We start from the raw sequence: 23,794 nt of genomic DNA, 5'->3' as shown, positions 1-23,794 counted from the left end.
TCTTTTACAATTACCTGCACTATATTACGATTGAGCCCATGCCATTATAGTCGAAGCTGTGAGTTAAGAGCGGCGAAGCAGCAAAGCAACTCAATGTTCATTTTCCTAACATTTGGAACAAGGCTGACAAAGAATTGTGTCCATATGTCATCCAAAAGCATACCTTGATAGCCAATTTAGTTATGTATTTTACATTGTTTTCATTTTTTTGAGGACATGACGAGCAAAGTGTTTTTTCCAATTTATCATTCATAAACAATAGATAGAGAGACAAGATAGCAATCTATTAGGTTACAGTCAGCAAAATTTGATATACAGTATCCAAACACAAGCATTATTGTAGATGAATGGATGTTAACCTAGATAATGTTGTTTGTTGATTGTACACACACTTGATATCATTTGATTGTTCACAATTTTCTCCCTCATGTTTGTTCAATTGTAATATTTCCCGATGCTTTTTATGCTTTTCATTTTGCCTTGTTAAGATGCAAATACAGCAGAAATAAAGTAGAAGCTCCTGATACATACTGTCGCTAGATTGGCTATTCATAGTGCCCTTTCCAGCAAACTAACATAAAAACCTTAATTGCTCCGTAATGTTACAATTTATCATATTTAATTGGCTAATAATGGCCCACATCGTCAACAAGGCTTATGTAACTTGCTGGACAGCATTTACACAAACACAAACCAAAGCTGTGACCGTCGGCTGAAGGGATGTTGACCAGCTACAGGAATAAATGTAAAATAATAAAATAAATAATTATAATAAATAACTAAATAAATTCACTGGGTTTTAGTTTGTCAGACCTGGTCTATATGATTTTTGTTTTAAGTCATCAATATACTATATGTACGTAATGTACCCAATGGACCCAAGCAAGAATAGCAATAAAACAATGCAGAACCCAACATAGATAGATAGATGGATGGATGGATGGACGGATGGATGGATGGATAGATAGAAAGGTTTTGCATCAACACTTGCCACTAATATAAAGAGGATGACTCAAATGTGGTGTGTTGCCTCATCTCCAGAGTGGGGCTGCTTTTATGAGAAGTAAAGCCTTTTGAAAGGATCAGCACCCTGTGCTTTTGTTGTCTGTCCCTCTCATTTCACACATCTCCCAGAGAAACACAGGTTGCTTGCAACCAGACCTCTCATCCATGGGGGTGCAAATCTAATTTCACATGTCACATAACAGATTATTCATGCAGGTAGGCTGAAGAGTGCTTAGGTGAGTCTGTATATGTTCAAAAACATCATTTCAGGAGTGTGAATGGGTTTATCGGGATGGTGTGTGTAAGTGGGCATGTGGCATTTCTATGAAGGGATGCAAACATGCATACACACACATGGACATACCAAGGGTAAAAGGTGTGTGCGTGTGTGTCTGTCCTTTTATTTAGCAGAAGGCTATCGGTGAGCCATTCTTGTAAAGAGCACCCTGGGGTACTTGTCTTGCTGACACACATGCAGTGGCTGTCTCAGAACAAGGTTTGCTGGTCAATGTTTAATGGTCCATAATTGGTTTTACTGACCAGCACAGGCTAAAGGATGCCATGGCTGATTTGAAGCCCAGTAGCTGAGGCTGACCACCACCTGTGTGGTCTGTTATAATGAAATGTCAGAGATGTGTCATTATCTGCTGTGAGAGGTGGAACTAGCAGTCTTTACAAAGATCACATTGTCAAGGTACACAATCTTTTCTGCCATCCCATCTTCCTTTTCTGTCTCTATTCTGCCTAAACTTGTCCAGACATAATCACAGTACACTGACTTGATCATAACTTAAATGTGAATTTGATACCTCAGTGCTGAGTTTCATCTTACCTGTCTTTTCTTTTTTACTCTGTCTCTACTAGAGAACCATGAGCACTGTGGAGGAGGAGTCGGATCACACGATACCATGAAGACAAGCCTGCAGGTCCTGCGCTGCCAGCTGCTGAGTGAGTGGACCCAGGGGTGTTTTGAGGAGGGGGGGGGGCAGGTATGAGGGCATCAGCAGTGTGTGCAGCCAGGGGCCCAGCATGTCAGCGGGCATTGCATATGAAAAGAGGAATTTGTTGTTAAAGTTGTGAAGTTCTATTGCTTTGCACTTCAGAGCCACGTTTGGTTCACTTCTGGTTTTTTATGAACAGTAAATAGCTAATATATAGAACTCTAGTGTAAAATATAATGTAAAATATCTGGCTCTTCTGTGTCAGCATTTCATACAAAGGTTTTATAGCTGGCTGTGAACAGAAGAAATTAAATATAATGAAAAAAGTCCATCAAACAGGGCCACATAACACACATTACATGGAACCCATTGCAATATCACGGTAATTCCCATATGAGACGGATGTGGCATTGTACTCGACAATGCGGATGTCAGCATCATTCTGATGTCTGAATCAGTCTGAGAAAGGCCATAGACAGCAGAATGAAATGAAGTAGTTCCTTGGTAAAGCTTCACCTTCAGAAGAATGTCCTGTTGCCCTCTGTTGGACATTTCTAAAGAGTGGATGCTTCATGAATCTTAAAACGATTTTTAAGACCACGTCTTTGACTTAATTTCTTTATTGGTGGAGACCCTTTTAAATGCAATCAGGTAACCACAGTTTTCAAACATCAGATACTTTACTGTATTGTATACTGTAGCCCATTAATTTGTGTTATACTGTTGAAGAGTCTGTGCTGCTGTCGGGGACTCAGAGGACAGGATCAAGGCTCTGGGCATGGATGCACAAAGCTGTGGCAGGTTACAAGAGCAGAATGTCACATGAATGGGGTCACACTGGAACCCACCAGGCTCCTGGATGATGAACTAAACAGGCTGATGATATCTGCTATGGGCTCAAAAGCTCCACCTCAGGGCAGTGGAATCTGCAAATCTGCCTCAATAGAAGTGATAAACTGGACAGCTTTGAGTAAAGGGCTTTAAGCTGTAGCAGAGGTGGAACGAGGTCCTTTTGCAGCAGTTTAATCAAAAGAGGGCAGTGCTCAGTCCAAGATGCTACTAGCTTTGCATAAAGTTTATAATAAGACCAGATTTTTTGCTTTTGTCCTCATCAAGCTTTGCTTTGATAGCATAACACCCACTCTTGTAATTCATGTCTCAGTTTGAGATTCACTTGAGCTCCAGGTTTCTTCAGGTAAACTAGAACTCCATCGGTTTTGCCTTTTTATAGCATGCAGAGCGGAGAGGTCGACCTGAGATCTCTGCCTTTGTGAAGTACAGAAACATTTTTCATTTCTCTCTCTGGACCAGCCATCTGTAGGAGACAGATGTGCTTAAACATCCTCAGGGTGCAGGCAAGAGAAGAGATGTAGCAGATAGAAGAGAACTAAGATGGATATTCCTGCATCATAACAGGCATCTTTTTTTTTCTGGTCAACCTTTGTGCTGCTTTTTCTATTCCGTCTTCTGCCTTTTCTGATTCCAGCATTTATCAGTGGTCTTTATGTGAGTATGTTATGATGATAACACGCCTGAATCAATGGAGAGAACTTACCATTTATTTCTAGCAAATTAAATTAATTTTCAAAGCAAACGCTGACAAGTACGACAATAGTTTTGAAATGGCCTCTCTCTAAAGGTAAAAATAAAAATGAAATGAAAACACACAAGGACAAAATATTCTATCCATCTTGTCTTGTATGGTTAAAGTTCATGGTTCCAACTGTGTGACTAAAGGAGTTGTATAACTGCAGACATGCAATTCAGCGTTCTCCCAGATTGCAATAAACTTCCTGTTTAATGTTTCTCCTTCCTGTCAGATCAGGCTGCTGTTGGTTGCTATAGCTAAATCATTATCCCAGTAAATAGCACAAGGACTCTTTGTTGTTCTTGTTTTTGCATTCCCCTCCCTGCCAGATTCTTCAGATAAACGTGCCTCTGTTCAAAGCTGCTGTAACCTGACAAACAATTTGCGGAGCATTCAAACAGGAAGCCATTATCCTGTTAAGAAAGCTTTCCCTCTTATCTCAAGGCTCACATCTGTGGAGCCCTCCACACTCCGCCTCTCCGCGCTCCGCCCACCCAGTCCTCGCCCAGGACGGTACTAGTGGTCCACAGGATGTGCCCTATCTGTCTGTTTCCTCCCTGGGGAAAAACACTCTGGGCAGAATGGCAGACAAACACACCCAAGAGCAAACCAAAGGAATTTTTTGTTTGTGCTAGTGTAAATATGACGCTCTATTTATACAACAAAGATTAATTTCAAAATGCTCTGTGTGCGTCTCTGTGGCCAAGCCAGCATTGTGATTGATGAAAGTTCTTATTCTTAATTGAGAGTTGAATTCATGGCAGACGAGTGCACCGCTGCAACCTCAACCCAACAGGAAGGAAAAGCTGTTGTTTCCCCTTTGTATAAAATTTTGGTTGTTAACTTTTGTTAAACTTGTTTACAAACTGTGATAAGGAAACTTGTCATGTGGGCCCAAGATCATAGCCCCTATGCTTTTGAAGGGAACCCACAAATAAGTTTCAGGGGCCCAATCCCACTGTAAGGGTAATTTACAATATTTTAAAGGGATTTTTGGTTCCAAGCAGTGGGAAAAGGAGTATGAAAACCATGTTGAAGAGCAGTAGCAGTCGTGAGGCTAGTTGGAGGAGTTAGTGGAGGAATAATAGTTGTAGCAGCAATAAAAGTAAGGTAGACATCTTGTTTATAGCAGTGCCCTCTCTTACAGGAAAAAACACTATTTGCTCCTGCACAGTTGTGCGCAGTAGCATATGGACATTGCCCAGTACAACCACACCAGTTAGTCCAAGTATTTGTAGTGGTAAAACTATAGCTAGTAGTACTAATGGTACTGTTGTAGCCCTGTTGGTAGTAGTGATTGTTGCAGAGGTGCAGTGGGTCTGCTGAAGTCAGTCCAGGTTGTCAGCACACTGTCCAGGCGTGATAATCCAATTTTGACAGCGATTAGTCAGACAGCACACCAATCAGGCTGCTGATAAAAGGTTTTGTCTGCCTGAAATGAATGGAGCTGAAGTGTTTCTATGCCTCACTGTGACAGCATGTCAAAGCCTAAAGTTAAAGGACTACCTTTAGCAGAACTTGCCATTTAAGGTTCATGATTTGGGTGTGTCAGCATTTATCTGCACTATTGAGATAAGGCTTCATTTTGTATCACGGGAGCCGTGTGTGTGTGCCGGCATGATGTGATACATGCTCATTGGTATTCTGATGAACTCTGTAGATTAAGCCTTCACCATTTGCCCTAAGGGATTTGAGGGGAATCCCATGGTGGTTTGACAACTACTGTGTAGGGGCTGTGATTAGCATAAACAAGGCTAAATAAAATCCATGGAGAGACAACCAGGTGGTGAGGAGGACATCCTTAATTACTGATTATGGTTCAGTGCCCTGGGGGATCCAAACTAGCAGTTATGCATGTTTAACCACTTAGTTGGTTTCTATTTTTACTGACATTATCTGATAGATTACTGGTCTAGAAACAACATTCAGATTCACAATCTTAAACATACATAGGACATCAGTGCATGAATACAACTTAAGCAGCTTTTTAGGATTATTTTTCTTTTTATTTATTTATTTATTTATTTTGAGCCATGGTCATGCATATACAAAATTTTAAGTCCACAGACAAAAAGCTTGGTATGCACTTGGCCCATGGTAAAGTGCTTATATATTAAAAAAAGGCAGCTACAGCACCATTTATAGAGCTATAAAAGTGTAAATATTCCTCAGACCCAATATCATAATTTATAAAATAACATTATTTAATAGTATTATTTTCAGGGAGCAGTCTATGGGAAACTGCATAAAACTGTGAGTAGTTCAGACACGTACAGAAATACATGGGTTCCCCTGGGGGTAATTATGGGGAACATATTGAAACATGTTGGCAGCAGCAGCATCATTTGGCCATTCATAGAGGCCTAAATTGATTAATGTTTCAAACCCTTCTGTTCCTACTACAATCATGCTGCCAATTTTATTATGTCCAGCGTAATTTGTATATGACTTCTTGCACCCTACATGTACTATAGGGTAAAGTATCTGATATTTGAAGTTGTGATTTGAACATATGAATAAAGTTTGTGAGTTTTGAGTTTCTGAATATACTTTTATAGGCTTGTACATATAAGCACCAGTATCTCAGAAACTACTTGACCAAGAGAGGTAATTCCTGGCAGACATAATAAATGTATATCCAAAGGATTCAGTATTTTCCTACTGGAATGTAATTCCTGGTGGTGTAAGGCATCTATAAAATTGCATTTGGTCCTTCATATTGTGAAACTAAATTGGCAGAAACTATAAATGAACAGTGAACTGAAAAATAGAATATGAAAATATTTTGTCACAAAAGATAATTTTAGACACTTTTCTTCTCTAGTCCAATAATCACTCAGCTACCAGGGCACCCCAGACACTTTCTTTCTTTTTGGGGTTGTAATCTCTGGTCAGGTTCTGCTTTTAGGTTTTATAGCAATAGTATAAATTCCATTTTGATTTTAGTAAATATAATATATAAGACATAGACATACTTGGTATATCTGGTAATGAGTCTTACTAGAGGATTTATCATAGTGTTACAGTTTCCTTCTTTCATTCAAGTGCCCTTGGACAAATTTGCATAAAATGTACTGTATGTATTTTGTTCACTGTACTTATAGTTCTTCCTTTATTTCACATCATGCTGCCTGATCAGGGAGATCAAGAGTTGTAACAGTTCAGAAGACCAGCCTGACAAACATTACAAACCTTACTGATGGATGATTTTGCAGCTCCTATTCCTGGTTTCCTGTAGAGCCTCCAGTTCAAGTAGTGATACTGCCAGCTGCCCACTGATGATGCGGCACAACCAGACCAGCTCCAGCACTTGCCTCATACACAGATTGTCACTCCACATATTCTAGCCACATCATTTTCCATCACATGTTGCAGGATTAAATAGATAAATGTCCCACCCTCCATTGCAAGTAGCCCCCCTCAGGAATGGCCATGCAGGAAGGCTGGTACAAATGCACTGATAGCCTCCGTACTAAGTGCTCCAGTATGATTGATTAGGCTGGAAAAATGAGGATGCGCTACATCTCTGCCTCAACAATAGTGTTGTTGTGGACTGTAGCATTTCATCAGCAGGAGTAAATGTTATGTTGTTTTCCATCACACTAGTGTAACTTTAAATTCTGTGGCAGTCACTTCAGCCCCTGTTGTCTGATACTGATTCTAACAGTGAATGATTGGCAGGACAAAAAGCGTGCATTGGACCAGTGTGCAAGTCCTGCTTTGCAATATGATTTATTTATATCCCTGATGGCATCAATGGAGGACTTCAGTGAATGTCATCAGCCTCCAGTGCATCAAGAGCTCTAATTCACAGGTTTCCTGTGTAAACTCCCCTCCCTCCAGACATTCTGATCTTAGTTAATGGAAAACAGGTTGATACCATTAATCAAATACAAATCAAATAAGCATAATCTCACAGTAATTTTAGCTAGACATTGTTTATATCCATGCTATTGACATATGGTCTACTGATATGATCAGATGAGTGATAATGAGTGCAACAGGTTGGTATTGGTGATAACAGTGTTAGCTGTGTGCCGCCCTCCAGTCCAACGAAGCATAACGTGTAGCAGAAGGACACAGAAAAAGTCCTACAGCTTAATGTCAACACCCGAGTCCAAATACGCCGATTCTGATCTTTTTTGTCTTTTTGTGAGTGAAGATTCAGAAAATTCTTGCAGTTTACGTCCTCAGTCCTTGTGTCATCACTCCTGAAAATGGCCTTGTGAGAAATCATGTCAGGCCAACAGCCAAGAGACACACTGGTGTTAAAAAAAATCATGCTGAGCAAGACAAATGTTTCAAAAAGTGCCTCTTGTGTTGCTTTATCTCTCACACCTTATTTTCCTTTAAGTGTCTTTGGTCCTTTGTCTAATGTGTCTAATCTGACCTTTTTGTTTTTGTCTTATCACTGATGAAACACCCACACATCTCCTGCTCTTACTCTCCGCTACATCTCTGGCCTTTCTCTGCATATTTTCCCACCTTTCTCAACCTTTTTATTCGTCCCCTTTTCCACTCAATTTTCTCATGTTTCTCCCAGCGCTTCAACTCAGTAATGTATAATCATAATGCTCCGTTCCCTTTCAGACTTTTTCAATCATTTCTCTTGTTATTTCATTCAGTGGGCCTGCCTCTCAGCTGCATGTCTTTGCAGAGGAAGGGCTCAGCTGCTTATACTCTCATTTCTTCAGCTGGACGCACAACAACTGACGTGAACAAAAAACACAGTGCATGTATAAAAACAGACATGATATACATTATATCCCTCAGCACATGCAGAAAGTCAGCAATGTAACAAACCTGAGATAGATAGAATAGATAGGTAGAATGTGTTTTTATTTATTGATATGTCACTTCTCCATCTTTGGTTCATCTTTTTCTTCATTATACCTGCCCATTAAGATGAACCTAATATGCTCTGTTGATGTACAAATCAGTTTTTTATGGACCAGTTTCTCTGTTTGTGGCCAGTGGGGGAAATATCAACCCCCCACCACCACACCCACCCAACCACTACCACACCCTGACCCTCTAACCTGCTCAAAAAAAAAAAACAAAACAGTAACATTAATGATTAATAAACATAATATTAGCATTTCCTAGAGTGCACAACCACCCTCATTCAGGATATTGTATTTATAAGATCAGCAGATATGAAATGACTCCAGTGTTTATAGTCAAAGTTTCATTTATAACTATATCAGTGGAGGGTTTAATTAATTTTATTTATCATGCAATACACCATATTCCCCCTTCTCACAGGCTATTTATTACCTTGTGTGCACACAATAAAAAAGTCATCTAACAGTGCATTTATGCATGGATTTAAAAGGCAGCTGTCATTTTTTGTGAATGACACTTTAAACTCATTGTGTGCCCCTATAGAAGGAGACAGCAGTGCCAGGCTGTGCTACAGGAAAAACTTGAGGAACATAAGAACCAATTTGATCATTTTTAATCCAGTGGAATTCAGGATTCAGCCCTTGTGTCCATATGTGCAAATTCACCGTTAGGACTTTGGAGGTGGGCAGCACGGTGACTGAGTGATTAGCACTGTTGCCTCACAGAGAGAAGGTCCTGGGTCCGCAAACCTTTCTGTGTGGAGTTTTCATGTTCTCCCTGTGCTTGTGTGGGTTTTCTCCAGGTACTCTGGTTTCCTCCCACAGTCCAAAAACATGTATGTCAGGTTGATTGGTGACTCTAAATTGCCCATAGGAGTGAGTGTGAGTGTGTGAGGTTGTTTGTCTCTATGTGGCCCTGTGATGGACTGGTGACCTGTCCAGGGTGGACCCCTGCCTTTCACCCAAAGAGAGCTGGGATAGGCTCCAGCAGGTCCCTGTGACCCTGGTTAAGGAATAAGCAGGTATAGACAATGGAAGGTTGGATGGACTTTGGAGGTTCTGTAGTAACAGTTTGAGCTGTTCAACCTTAAATTGGGCATCTCCTCATGGTTCTTTAAGGTTCTTCCCCACTGCCTTACAGTATTTTGCACTAACCAGAATTATTCTGCACTTTGATATACCTGGTAGGTTTGCCTTATTTGATTTGTTTTTTCCACCCATTACTATTGTGATCTCTGCAGTTAACAACACTGGCCCTCAGTTTTTTGTTTTCAACCTCAAACAGTCCAAAGGTAATGTTACTATCCCTATTGCTTATAGATTAAGGTAAATTGTACATGTTATGCTGAATTTCTGATCATCTCTTCAAATCATTCAAAGAATTCTTTAATTTTTCACTTTCTGATAATAACTTGGTTTCTGAATCGAGTCTGGATGTTATGTTTTATTCAGTAGCAGCAGAGTATCGAGTTGTCAGTTTGTGACTGCCTGGTCTGGCTACTCATTGAGATATGATTCAAGCCAGACAGTATCATGGTAAATGTCCTTGCTCTTAACTGCCCTCTAATATTCCTTTTATCTACTTATTTTAGCTCTAAAAACAGAATTATTACTCAGTATTATTTATAGCTGTAGAGCACCATATTACACAGCCACGTGATACACCTTTCCTATCTTACCAGTTAGTTTGCGTTTCATGAATTTTTCACTCTAGTAATTTATTTATTTACATACCAATCAAAAATTTGAGAACATTCCCCATTTTTACAGTTTAAGTCCAGAGAAGAACTTGAAATGGTACTAACTGGTTAACTGCCAGAAGTATAAATAAAAAAAGTTTAGGTTACTAAAAACTGAAAAATAATGTACATTACAAAAAGGCCTTTTCCAGGGAAAAAGTATTGTGTTAACAACTTAGAGCTGTTCTGCAGCAATGGAAGTAAATGAAGCCTTCAAAGATGTTGCTAACAATTTCTATAGGTGTCCCTACTCTTGCTAATTACATTCTGTCTGTATGGAGGCAGTGTTGGAACAGGCTGTGTAATTAAACCCTCTAAGTTATATTTGGACAGTACTGTTCTGCAGCAAGTGGTATATCGCTCTCATAAGGGCAAGAAAAAGGCAATTAACAAAGTAGGACAGACAGACCATTATCACCCTTAAAAGTTTAGGTCTTTCCTTTAGAGAAATTGCAAAGAAAGTCATGGTGTCAGTGTGTCCAGTTTCCTGCACCATCAAAAGACACTTGGAAACTGGAGGAAACTGACAGGAAGAGGTCTGGCAGACCCAAATCCACAACAGCACAACCTCCAGACTTAAACCCCATTGAGTCGGTTTGGGATGAACTGGACAGAAGGGTGAAAACAAAACAACACATTTGTGGGAACATCTGTAACAGTGTTGGGAAGAACTGTCTGCATTATATTTGGTATCTGTTGTAGAAATAACACCACGATTGTGTCCAGCTGTTTTACAGCTGTGTTCATAAATTTAAATACCCCTGCCTGATGCAATTTGAGAAATACTGGATATTGCATTTTTAAAAGCTACAAATGATCACACAGAAAATCTTTCTTTAAATAGAAAGTGCTCAGATTGTATCTTTAGCAGTTATTGTGATTTTAATAAGGCAGACACAGGTTCTGCATGTTCAGTTATATTTTGCAAAAAAATAGCTAATATTTCTCAAACTGTGCCAGGAGTATGTGAAGTTATGAGGACAGCTGTATCTGCAAAAGGTGGCTACTTTGATGAATAAAACAAATTTGTTTAAATTTTGTTAAACAAAACAACTCCATCCATCCATGTCCAAAGGTTTATTACATTTCAACAAAAACTGGAAACATGGATGTTTTAACTAGTTTGACTGTCTTTCTTCATGTTATCTGAGCATCTCAAATGGCTTTATCCTCTTAATTTACCCTTAATATGACTAGTATGGTATTGATGATCAGCAATAGTCCAAACACTTTATATCATCTCAGGAAAGACAAGCCATCATAAATCAAGGATGGTGTGTTATCTCCTCAGATATGGGTCTGGAGTGGGCTCCATGGATTAGAGACGTGACAGGCTTTGTTAATGGAAGACTGTGCCTGGACACTCTATGCCTCCATAGCCTGTGTGATCGGCTATGGAGCAATATGATTAATGGTTCAGAGGCTGAGTTTAGATAGTTAGTGCTTTGGGGTATGTCTGTGAACAAGGAGGAAAGAGGATGGTGTAAATGTAACCACCAGTTTTGCTTTCCGCCACTGAAAGCTGCCAAATTCATAAACTGAAACCTAAAAGTCTCTAAGGGAAGAAAGGATGAGTTGGGACACAAGGTAATGCCAGACCCACCGGAGTTCTGACGCAAATGTTCATGGATTTGCAGATACACTAGTAAGCAAAAAAAAAAAAACATCTTCCCAAAGAACCACCTTAAATCTTGGTTCAGTGGTTCAAATATAAGTGAGCATTATACCTTTATGATCAAGCTCCCTTGAAAGCACATACACACCACATGGTGAGTGCAATCCCTGAACCACTTTCAAGAAATGATTGTCATGTCTGATTCTTCTGTTGAACCAAACTGAGAGTCCTTGATCCAGCAAAGCATGCACATATCGACCCTGGCTCAAACTTGAAAAGAGCATACTAGTAGAGGATACTTTCTAGTTCAGTGCAGTTTTAATTACGTTGTGAGCACAGAACCACAGTAGCTAAGTGACTGAAAGGCAGATATGAATGACACTTTAAACTCATTGTGTGCCCCTATAGAAGGAGACAGCAGTGCCAGGCTGTGCTACAGGAAAAACTTGAGGAACACTCAACGTTCTGTAAATATGCTCTGAGGCAGTGCAAGCTTTATCCAGATAAGAACCAATTTGATCATTTTTAATCCAGTGGAACACAATACACCTGAAGTCTGGATTCAGCCCTTGTGTCCATATGTGCAAATTCACCGTTAGGACTTTGGAGGTGGGCAGCACGGTGACTGAGTGATTAGCACTGTTGCCTCACAGAGAGAAGGTCCTGGGTCCGCAAACCTTTCTGTGTGGAGTTTTCATGTTCTCCCTGTGCTTGTGTGGGTTTTCTCCAGGTACTCTGGTTTCCTCCCACAGTCCAAAAACATGTATGTCAGGTTGATTGGTGACTCTAAATTGCCCATAGGAGTGAGTGTGAGTGTGTGAGGTTGTTTGTCTCTATGTGGCCCTGTGATGGACTGGTGACCTGTCCAGGGTGGACCCCTGCCTTTCACCCAAAGAGAGCTGGGATAGGCTCCAGCAGGTCCCTGTGACCCTGGTTAAGGAATAAGCAGGTATAGACAATGGAAGGTTGGATGGACTTTGGAGGTTCTGTAGTAACAGTTTGAGCTGTTCAACCTTAAATTGACTGAAAGGCGGATGCCATCTGTGGCCCCTGAACTGCCACAGAAGATCCTGCCTCTGAGGGAAAGGCAAAAGCACTTTATTGTGCCTTATTCTCACCAGCAAACTAAGAGCCACCAGCAACATTCATTCTGTAAAGCAGCATCATGACTAGTAGGACTTCAGTTTGGCTACAGATGAGCCAGTACATCCAATTCCCAGGGAGAGAAACACAACAGGTAGTGTGTCAACATTGCTAAGCCAAATAGGTCAACATTCACTCCGTTATATCTTTTTCATATTTTTTGAACTGCCTCCAGGTTCAGTCTTCGCTTTCCTCACATAAAATTTCATCACTTTCATCACATAAAATGGTGGACCAAATGCAAATCTGCTTCCAAAAAACAGACAGCACCTGGGGGCTCCAGGTCCCCCTGACTCTCCTATGGTTCCAAACAGTATTCACTTTGGTATCTGGGGCCACTATTTTCCAGTGGGAAGTAAAGAAACATAAGGGGACACTCCCGCACCTGCAAACCTTGCTCCTCAGTGTTTCAAAGAGTGAGGACACTAGTGTGAGACAGTCCTTCTGTGATGCTACCTGAAGTCAAGACTTCAGTCTTTTGGAACAGACATGTAGAAGGTGCAATGAAAGGAGCCCCACAGGAATGATGGCCACAACGTGTATGTCCTCAGCCTGCAGTTGAGAAAGCACTGCTGCAATGCACCTCGCAGATGCCTAAAGACTTGTCTGCAGCTGGGCTCCCAAATCTTAACTACATCTAGTGCAGGGGTGTGTATCCTTCATACTGATTGGTTGATCCCTCTTCCTGTTGGGAGGCTGGAGAAGGCCAAACCCATGCTGTAAGGACAAAATGGAGCAGCTAGTGGAGAGACTCGCTGACAAATTGAAGAAATATAAACATTTATTCTTCATTGATTGTTCCATTTATTTTGCCACTTGATTTCACAAAGAAATCATGTTCTTTGATGATATCCATTCCCTTTCTTCTTCTATATTTTCTGTGCCTTGTTGTTTGAGCACCCAGAGTCAGAACATTAATGCACAAGAATAAATGTGCAAACATCTCAACCCAAATGTTCCCAAACCTTCAGTGAAGCAGAAGTGTAAATTCAGTTTAAGGAGCAAGTCTGAGGTAGACACTGGAAGGAGCTCTCTGTTGAGGCTGAATCCGAACCAAACTCTGAACTTGATATTTGATTGTCTGTGAAGATTCTCAGTCGTCCAGGGGAAGTTATCTAAAGGTTCAGTCATGGCAACTGTACTTTCAGTTTTAAGGCCAAAACGTTTCACCACCCATCCAGGTGGCTTCTTCAGTCTAAGAAAAAAGCAGGACTGGAAGCTCCAATTTATCTCACAGGTTGGTTTCACTCCACCCTTAGACCCATAGGTTCACTGGGTGAGCTATGTAAATCAGGTGAGAGTCTCCTGACCCACGTCCCTGAGTTGGTTTCACTTCACACCTGATCTGAATAGGCTTGTTAGGTGAACAAAGGAGTGAGCTCAGGTGAGGGTTGTTAGGATCTAATGGTGGACTCATGTGACCCCTCTGATTCACCAACTGGCTGCAGTCTGTCCTCTCTGGAAGACATTTGATTTGTTCCTTAATTTCCTGGGAACAGATAAAAGGGCAGCCTGGTAGATTGAAGACAGATTATGTCTGAGCCCTTCACCCCTGTTAAGGGAGGGTTTTTCCACTTGGACATAGATAGCTTCCCTGACCCCTCTCTCAAAAGAGTGTCCTGTTTCCTCTAAATGGAGGTGCACTGCTGACTGTGGTCCTGAGGAGCTGCTCCTCCTGTGCTGGTTGTTTGGTTTCTCCAATGTAGAGTTCTGAGCATTCTTCCTTTCACTGTATGGCATACACTACATTACTCCTCTTTGATTGGGTTATCTGACCAAGGAGAGACTGGTGCCAGCATTCTTCAGGGAATCTCTTCAAAATTCCTGAGAACCTGTTACTGAGGGGAGGGAGGATTCTGTCTTCTGTCTTCACCTTATGTTGCTTTCTTGTAAAAACATGGGCCCAAGCTGCAGTTGACAATGCATCTTCATCATGCTGGGAGTGGAAGTTCGAGAACGGTGCATGCAGAAGAAAGTGAAGTGACAAACCCCCCACCATAAACGGTCTGAGGCAGAGGTTCAGCAGGAACAAAGGCAGCAGGGGCACAGTCAGCCTGTAAATTCAGACGTAAGGCCCTAGGGAAACTCCGTTTTTTGAAAAGGTGTCAAAAACCAAAGTGTTCAACATTAGAGCAAAGGGTTTATTGTGCTTAGATTTTTTTCTTGGTGCATAAAACTTCAACCTTGAGTTGAACAGCGATACTTAAACTCTGAAGGACTGAATGAGGAAGGTAAGTCAGAAGTCAGTCTCAGTATTGATATTTTCAAGCCTAGCCAACTTAGAGGCCATGATCACAGTACAAGAAACTTGCTACCACGAAACACCCCCCTCGCCCCACCACCACCCACCCCCCTACACACACACACAAATATGCACATGTAAAATCACAAAGTAGTGGGCATTGTGAAACGAAACCTGTACATACATTTAAATAGCTGTACCTCATGAGTCACACTGACTACATAAATAGAGTCTTGCCAGAAACCAAGCTTCTTGTAAATCAGAAACACAATATGTAACACAGAATCAATACAATGGGTTTCTCAATTCAAGTCTGAAGTCTAAAAAAAATAGATGTTACTATCAAAATAATTGCCTGTGGTTTGTTTTTCCATAAGAGAACAGTATAGGGTTGTAACTGTGTCAAATGTGATGAATATGAAAACTGTATTGTTTTGTGGGGTGATGCCATATTTCAGTGTAGATAGACAACTAAATAACACAGAGCTGCAGAAATAAAATAGGAAATTGCCAGATGTTTATAGGAGCGTATTCAGAAAAAACATAGTTTGATTATAGTGATTTAACCGTTTCTGCTTTGGGCCCATCCCAAACATCGGTCCAGCGCTTTCTTTTTGACACATATAATATTCATCAGAGTGTTTCAAGTCTTTGTTTATAGCAGTCAAAAGAGTTTTTACATGGTGAGTTTAGGTGTCTCTGGTATAAACTACATTAAAAAAAATATGGATTTGGTACATTTTGTCAGGGGTAGAGTTTCCTAGTGGAGTTTAATAGGTTAAAAAGCACAACTTGGTGGAGGTAACTGTAAATCCCTGTAGTAATAAACGCAGCACCAGCTGCTCGGTTACAAGGCTACTATCATAGCCAGTAAGCAAATTTCTGTTAACACTAATAATGTACTCATTTTGAATGGTTTGGTGCAAAGACTGCTGGGTGTCAGGTCAATCATGTCAAGAGCCACAATCAGGAGTTTTTAAAAATAAAGTCTCATCCTCCTGCATCTGATGGAAATCTGTATATTTCATGCATAAATTTTTGATTTTGGTCTTGTTACAGGATTTGTTGGCAATCAGAATATACAGCTTCATCTTTGAAGCATTAGGCCATTAATGGTTTTGACTAAATAAAAACTAAATTTATTTGTACCAAATAGCCCAGAAATTTTATGTAGTATTCTCTGTTAACATCCTCTGGACAAAACATACTATTCAGTAGTATATTCAGCAGTAGCATTTACATGATGTTACATTTACATTAATGTATGTTATGTGCTCAGCTGAATGCATAGAAGATCACCCTGTGGGAGCTCTGCTGTGTTTAACAGTGTCAGTAAGGGATAGAGGGGAGGGACCAAGCTGGAAATTAATGTTAACAATGTTAACATTACATTGGGGGGAAAAAATAATTTTTTTCTCCAACTTTGATGACAAGACTTTTATGCTTAAATATTATATATTACGTTATTTTTCACAATGTTGTAGAGGTTAAAATTTAGTAATCAGTTGTTAATTCGGCCCTGTGATGGACTGGTGACCTGTCCAGGGTGGACCCCTGCCTTTCACCCAAAGAGAGCTGGGATAGGCTCCAGCAGATCCCTGTGACCCTGGTTAGGAATAAGTGGGTATAGATGATGGATGGAAGGATGGATGATATTTTACCATTTTAGTGAATGTGAACTCGCTGACACGTTTATGCACAGCAACAATGGTGTTGCAGCTTTGTGTGAACTCTGCATGTAAAGACAGAGACATCCTCCCAGTCCCAGCTGCCACCTTAACAATGCACGATTAGCCACTGTGGAACTTGCTTAGTGAATAATGCAGTTAATAAAACAATCCAGTTAGATTAGGTGTGTGACAAACATAGCCGTTCAGTAGATTAAACACTGAGTAGTGTAATGAATGCAAGACAAGACTACACGTCTCTTTTGGACACCTGAACAGTCGATTTCAGCTGCTGGGCAGCAATCTCATCTAGTTTTGCAACATAGGATCCTTGGGAGAAATGATGCACAGGCATGCATGATTGCTGAAAACAAACACTTAACATTGAGCTGGCCAGTAGTTCATAGACAACATTATCATGTGCTGTGCATTCTCTCTTTTTCTGCAGGCGTTCTAGCATTCCTAGCACTGCCGGTAGGACTGGTGTTATCAGCACAAGAGCTGTACCTCAGCAAGACGTCCCAGGACTCTGTCTCCATGACAGCTGCCCACAGCATCCCCACATTTCCTAGGAAACCTCCCCACTTGGACTGGCATCAGGAAGGCAGTAGTGGAGAATGGTCATCCAAAGTAGGCATTCAACCCTCAGATGTAATCCTCTCTACTGTTGCCCTCCACCCTTCATCCTGGCTTTACCCCACTCCCCTTCATGATGCAAATACTGCAACCCCAAACACTGTGAGCGGTGAAACCAGGATAAATCAGCCCATGGAGCCAAGCTCTGATACTGTAAACCAAGGCCACATAGACAAATTGGTCAGGGTACCTGAAGTCCGTAACCCAGTTTCTTTCAGCACTAACCAGGCAAGCAGCAGCAGCCCTACAGTTGCCAGCACAGTGTTTCAAAGTATAAATTTGGACTCTACTGCCAGAGAGACACTAAACCCCCTGGCTGTTTTGTCCCACTCTGGATCAGACAGAGGTGATACACTTCCTGCACATAGTGTAGAACCTCAGAATTTGAGTGCAGAGGAACCGGCGGACCCCAGCCAACATGTTCCAGATCTGCCGCCCAACTCATTTTCATCAATAGATGGTGACTTTTCACTTGGCCTGAAACTCAGGGAGCATGCTCAGGTTGCTCCAGAGAAGGCTGGACACCACACCATCACCATGAGGGAGGTGCATGCAGTGAACAAGCCGCTCACTGATAAGCTGGCGGTAGAGCCAAATGGAGGGTCTGGTTCTCCAGTGGAGGGCCCATTACAGAATCTAATTTCAACCGCATCCACCCCAACCCTCTCCACTGAGCCAAGCCTCAAAACACAGAATCTAACAGCTATCCCCAACAACAACACTTTAACCAATGTGACTGCCACTGTTGAGGGTCATGGCCGGGTTGTTCAAGATAACAGCACAGGCAGTTCCTCTATGGGACAATGGCTTGGGAATGTCACTGCATATAGAGATCTGCTGTCTGACTGGGGCTCAGTTGAGGAGTCTCCTCAGGGGAACAGCTCAGAGGTCCCTTCAACAGCCAGCGGGAGCTTCCTCAACCGGCAGGTGCCTGTTACCACCCTTGATCCCTGGACACCCGGCAACAGCTCAGGCCCTACTGTCAACTCCCCATCGTCCCGCATGACCATCTGTTTGAGCAGGATGGACATTGTGTGGATCGTGCTGGCCATCAGTGTGCCTGTGTCTGCATGTTGTAAGTAAAGTTCAAGAGGTTTGAAAAAGATGAAAATCAAAATTACTTCAGAGTTTTGGCCTTAAGCTAAAAACTGTTAATGTCAATATCATAAAATGTTTCTATTTGGACATTTTAAGAAACTCACTCATTTGTTTTATTGCCAAGAGTTGGATGATGAGGTAGCAACAAGTGTCACATCTGTATGGTAAATATGAAGCTTCAACTAGCCACAGGTTAACTTGGCTTAGCATGAAGTCTGTTTAGTAGTGAGCTTTGGAGCTGCTGGTATACAGAGTGTTTCATTTTTGGATACAGCCAAGCTTTGATTCTAATTTTGATGCAAAACTAAGCTCTTTGATAGAAAAATTTTGTGAACCCCTTGAAGTTACATGGTTTTCTACATTAATTGCTCATAAAATATTTTTTGTCAAACCTCCTTCGGCAGCAATAGAGTCAAAAAGCTCCATTTCTTGCAGCTACGTTTAAACCTGCACAATATTCAGGTTTTCGTCTTTACCGAACCGCTTCTCAGGTGTGAGCAGTTCCCTGAACTCATTCCACAGGACCCAAAAAGTGGATTTTCTTTGCCTGAAGCCATTCTCTAGTAGATTTATTTCAGTGTTCAGTCATTGCCCTGCCACAACATCCAGCTTTTACTGAGCTTCAGCTCATGGACAGCTATCCTGACATTATCCTGTATTAGACACCTTGATAAACCTGGGAATTAATTTTCCCCTTTATGACGGCAGCTGTATTGGTCCAGAGGCAGCAAAGCAGCCCCACTTTATGATGCTCTATCTGTTGTATTCATGTTGGTATGTGCTCTTTTCACACCATGCATAGTGTCTCTGAGCTCGTCTCCAATTGGCTTTGGTTGAGACCGTGGGCTTAGGGGTTCACAATTTTTTTCCAACTTGCCCAATTGTGAATAATTTGAATGATGTTTTTCAATATGGCAGAAGAACTATGCAATGATTTGTGTGGTATTAGTTGAAGTAGAGTGTTTGTGCATATAGAAAATGCAGGTGATTTCAAAAGTTTCTTTTATTTTTATTTGTACATTGTGTATTAATACACAGTGGCAATACATTCCAATGTTTATATTGTAATGAAATGTAATTTACTAATTTCATGCCCCTTTTTCCTCATCTTTTCTAGACTTATACACTGATTTCACTTAGTGATCAGCTGTGTTTCCCAGAATGCCTTTTGACAGCCCCTAGATATCCTTTATAGCCTCATATTATTGCATTAATGGGATAGAGTGCCGCAGCATAATATAATAGCATGAGCAACAGAATCTTATTTTCATGCAGCATAGGACTTGCCCCGTAGGGATAACATAATTTTTGCATTTTATTTAATTATGTATTTCTTATATTTTGATAAAAATGTTTTTCCTTTCATATAATTTGTTCTTGACATTAGTTTCTGAGAGACTGACAGCTTTTCAGATTGCTAAAAATGACTAGAATCACCACTACCCTTTTTCTAACAGTAATTTAGGGGTAGGAGGTTTTCTTTCACCCACACTTTACTCTACCAGTGGTATGCTGTCCTGAACCATGACAGCGTTTACTCGGAGCAGCAAGTGTGGGCAGTTTCAAAGGATATTTGAAGCAGCATTTCTTTCCACTACTGTACTAAGCCTCATTTTCCTTTCCTGACTCTGCCCGCTGCAGCTGTGTTATTGACTGTGTGCTGTATGAGGAGGAAGAAGAAGTCGTCAAGTCAGGAGAACAACCTCAGCTACTGGAACAATGCCATCACCATGGACTACTTCAGCAGGCATGCCGTGGAGCTTCCCAGAGAAATACACACTCTGGAGAGTGAGGTACAAACTACTGGCACACCGTCTCTATTAGTGTACAACACTGCACACTCGAGCGATGGGACGTTTACTTGATGCTTCACTATCTGTCAGCAGAATAGTTTTAATGAGTATGGAAACAACAAGAGGATCCATGTCCAATAGCCGCTGTCAGCAAACCTCGAGGTCTGCTGAAGTGCACTTGAGCATGACATTGTATTACTACGATTTAGTATAAAGATGCTGTTTGGAACAAGAAGCCGGAGAACTTCCTTGCAGGAAATCAGATAAAGTGCTGATTCTTAGATATCTAGTGTTTTCTTGATTTCTCGAGTCCAAAAAATAGCAGTATGTCATTATTATGAACGCATACTTTGTGATGAACTCTTGCTTTTCAAATTCTAGCTGAAGCATCACGGTGCTGGTACAAAGCCCTCCAGTGGATGTAATTTTTCAGAAAAAAATTCTAATCCTTATGCCGTCTAACTATGTTGGGATAATGTATTAATACAGTATTTTTTGACTGGTGTGACAATAACAATTTGTAAATTATTAATCAGTTCATGACATATTATTCTCCAGAGCGTTTACATTCCAGCTAATGCATATCACTGTAAACACGGACTACCAAGGAAGAAACAAGATTATCATATGGAAAATCATATTAAACAGAGGAGAAAAAGGAAGTATTTCAAATAGTATTCTTAATAATAAGAATGATTAAACGTATAGTTTGGTTTAATACAAGGGCTTGGATAGTATTATATTAAAAACTTACATGTCAAAGCTTTTAGAACCTGCAAATTCTTCTGTCAATAGTTGTGATTAAGTTGCTTAATGTCATTATTTTTATATTCAATTAAGAGATTTTATTGCATATATTGTGCAGCAGCTTGTACTGACATCTTCAGTGAAGCTATACAAAGTTTATATTTAGTGAAATTTGTAATGTTTCCATCACATAACCTTCAAATTAAAATATTTGACATTCTAAACAAATAATTGTTTATAGGTTTTACAATATTTTGGCTGCACATCACCATTTTTTAATAAGTGATCACCAGGAAAAAGTGAGATTTAAGGGTTATGATTTTTTTTCCCCATGTACATTATTTTCTCTTACACATTCATGTTTTCATCAATTTCTACACAAAATTTGCTCCTTGTTATGGTAAGAAAATTATCAAGATAAAATATAAACTTACTTAGTCTAAAGGTTGCCAGACTTACCTGTGATGATTAATTCTAGCTGGGGAGCACCTTCTTCAATAGCTGATCTTTTTGGTGCATTTGAGCGCCATCTGTTGGAAATGGTAGTATATGCAGTATAACATTGGTATGGATTTTATGGGCTATTAAATTTCCAATCTGTCTTCTCTTCTGTCTCACATCATCTTAATTTGTTGCTGCTTTGTTCATTTTGCATGTTTTTGTCATCTTTTGTCCAGTGACTGTTTTACTGTTTGTCCCCTTTCTTTTCTTCTTCTACCATTCCACAATGTGCATTCCTCTGCCGCCTGTGGGGGTATCAGCAGAGGGAAGCTGAGGTTGGATCATGTGTGGGATGCCCCTGGTGACACCCAGGTGTTATTTTAACCTGTTTTAACTGTCTCTGTAGAGCAGCAACCTCTTACCTTCCCTGGTGCTATAGGTAAATGAGAGCGCTCTGAGAAATGATCATAAACCTAAATGACAGTATTGGTTTGATTTGAGTGGATCTTGCTGATAGAATAGACTCATTCCTGCTGTAAAACAAATGATTTTGTTTTTCACACCATCCTCCTCCAGCACTGGTTCATTACTGCTGACTCACCATCAGTCTCTTGAGTCATCCCTCCCTTTTGTCTCTCTAGTTGTGAAGCTTTTACATCTTACCCTTCCTTTGTATCTTTGTTCGTCTAGCTTTGTCAGATATCTTGGTTCACCATCCCCTTAAAAGCCCCGGGGGTGCACCAAACCCATATTTTATTCTGTTCCACATTAAACTGTCTGACTGTGCTCATTGCCTGTAGAATGACTTAGATACAATAGACTGCAGCGTATGCCCTAATGTTGAGCCCTGAAGCATGAATCATGAATCACAGTTATTGTTTAACTGTTAGGCACCTGTGCTAAAATGTTTTCTGTGTGTGTGTGTGTGTCTGTGTGTGTGTGTCTGTGTGTGCATTTGCAGGAGCATGACACCTGTCTACCCCCTAATGGAGACTACAGTGGCAGCAGCATGGTCCTGGTTAACCCTTTCTGCCAGGAGACCCTCTTCATCAACAGAGACAAAGCTTCTGCCATCTAGAGATAGAAGCTTGTTGGATTCTCATCTTCTTCTTTCTCTGCTGTTGTTGTCTATTTTATATATGTGGTAACTATTCAGAGACTTTGACTTTATACTGTATATTAAACACAAAGAGCAACCTGAAAGAAGAGTGATGTTAACAGACACTATTTACTATGAGGATGCACTTGCATATTTTTCTGATGTACATTTTCTACAAAAGGCTTAATTGTGATAAAAGGTTTTTATTGTCTTTATAAAATACAGAGTATTTGTGGTTTTGTTTCATTCTAATGGCTTAATGGTGAAATATTCTTTAGAAATAGAAACATCCTATGAAAAAATTAAAGATACTCTTTGTAATTTTATTTTTCCTTTAAAATTAATTCCAAAATAATTATAGCCTGTTGAACTTGAATATAGTATCTACATACTTGGGAGGGGGACAGAGATCTGTGGCAAAATACTGTATGTGAAATCAGGGTCTGTATTTATCAAACTTCTAAGAAATGCATGTAAGGAGGCTCCAAAAATGCCATCTTAGGCACAAAAAGAATCAGAGACAGCTGATATATTTAACACATGATTTACTTCTACTTACAATAAAATGTACACACACACATGCCCCATTGTCTTTCATTTAATAGCATGTTTACATTTTACATAATGATAGGAGTAACATAATTTACATTTATTTTTCTTTCTCTGAATAAAATATCCAGTGTTAATTAAGATGGGAAATTAAACACATTTTCTAAACATTTACAATCCATTTTTGAATAACATCTAAATAATGCATTTTATTTATAGAACATTTTCTAGATATGCAAACGATGCTTTAATGATAACTTCAGGGTGAGTAAAAGAAAACCTGCAAACGTGAAAAAAAAATTAAGCAATTTTTAAAGGTTACAAATACATTATGAATAAAGATTAGATGATGGGAAATAGAATTAAATCTAAAACAAAATAGTAACCAAACTGCAGCAGGAAGTAGATTTGCTGGTGGTAGAGAAGGTACATCAGAGAAGACATACTGTATTGTAATGCCTCTGTGTGATATTTTTGTAAAGTCACTCTAAAATATGATTTAAAAAAAAAAAACTCTGGAGCTCTCTTGAATTAAAAAACAGTTTAAGTCATGAGAAATTTAATGGATAGGTTTTAGAGTAAGAGCAAAAGAGGAGAACTTTCATTTTTATCTTTCAGCAGTTTGATAAACACCGGCCCAGATATTG

At 40.1% G+C, this 23,794-nt stretch overlaps 1 protein-coding gene across 2 annotated transcripts in view; it reads left to right on the top strand.

The window, feature by feature from the left end:
- The window catches only part of tmem108 (transmembrane protein 108), a 47,088-nt gene extending 23,916 nt beyond the window's left edge, over positions 1-23,172 (top strand). Inside the window, exons 2-5 of one of the 2 annotated variants that reach the window (XM_026292622.2) lie at positions 1,870-1,953; positions 17,233-18,495; positions 20,160-20,311; positions 22,461-23,172. In XM_026292622.2, coding sequence (XP_026148407.1) covers positions 1,870-1,953; positions 17,233-18,495; positions 20,160-20,311; positions 22,461-22,577 — 1,616 coding nt within the window. In that variant the 3' untranslated portion in view covers positions 22,578-23,172. Of the gene's footprint in view, positions 1-1,869; positions 1,954-17,232; positions 18,496-19,635; positions 20,116-20,159; positions 20,312-22,460 lie in introns of those variants that run through there. The other variant, XM_026292623.2, reaches the window with a different exon arrangement.
- Positions 23,173-23,794: the final 622 nt, after the last annotated feature.

The sequence above is a fragment of the Mastacembelus armatus genome, chromosome 20, assembly GCF_900324485.2.
Source record: "Mastacembelus armatus chromosome 20, fMasArm1.2, whole genome shotgun sequence".
Lineage (NCBI taxonomy): Eukaryota > Metazoa > Chordata > Actinopteri > Synbranchiformes > Mastacembelidae > Mastacembelus > Mastacembelus armatus.
The sequence above is the reverse complement of the archived record's forward strand: the minus strand, read 5'-3'. Positions and strand labels throughout refer to the sequence as shown.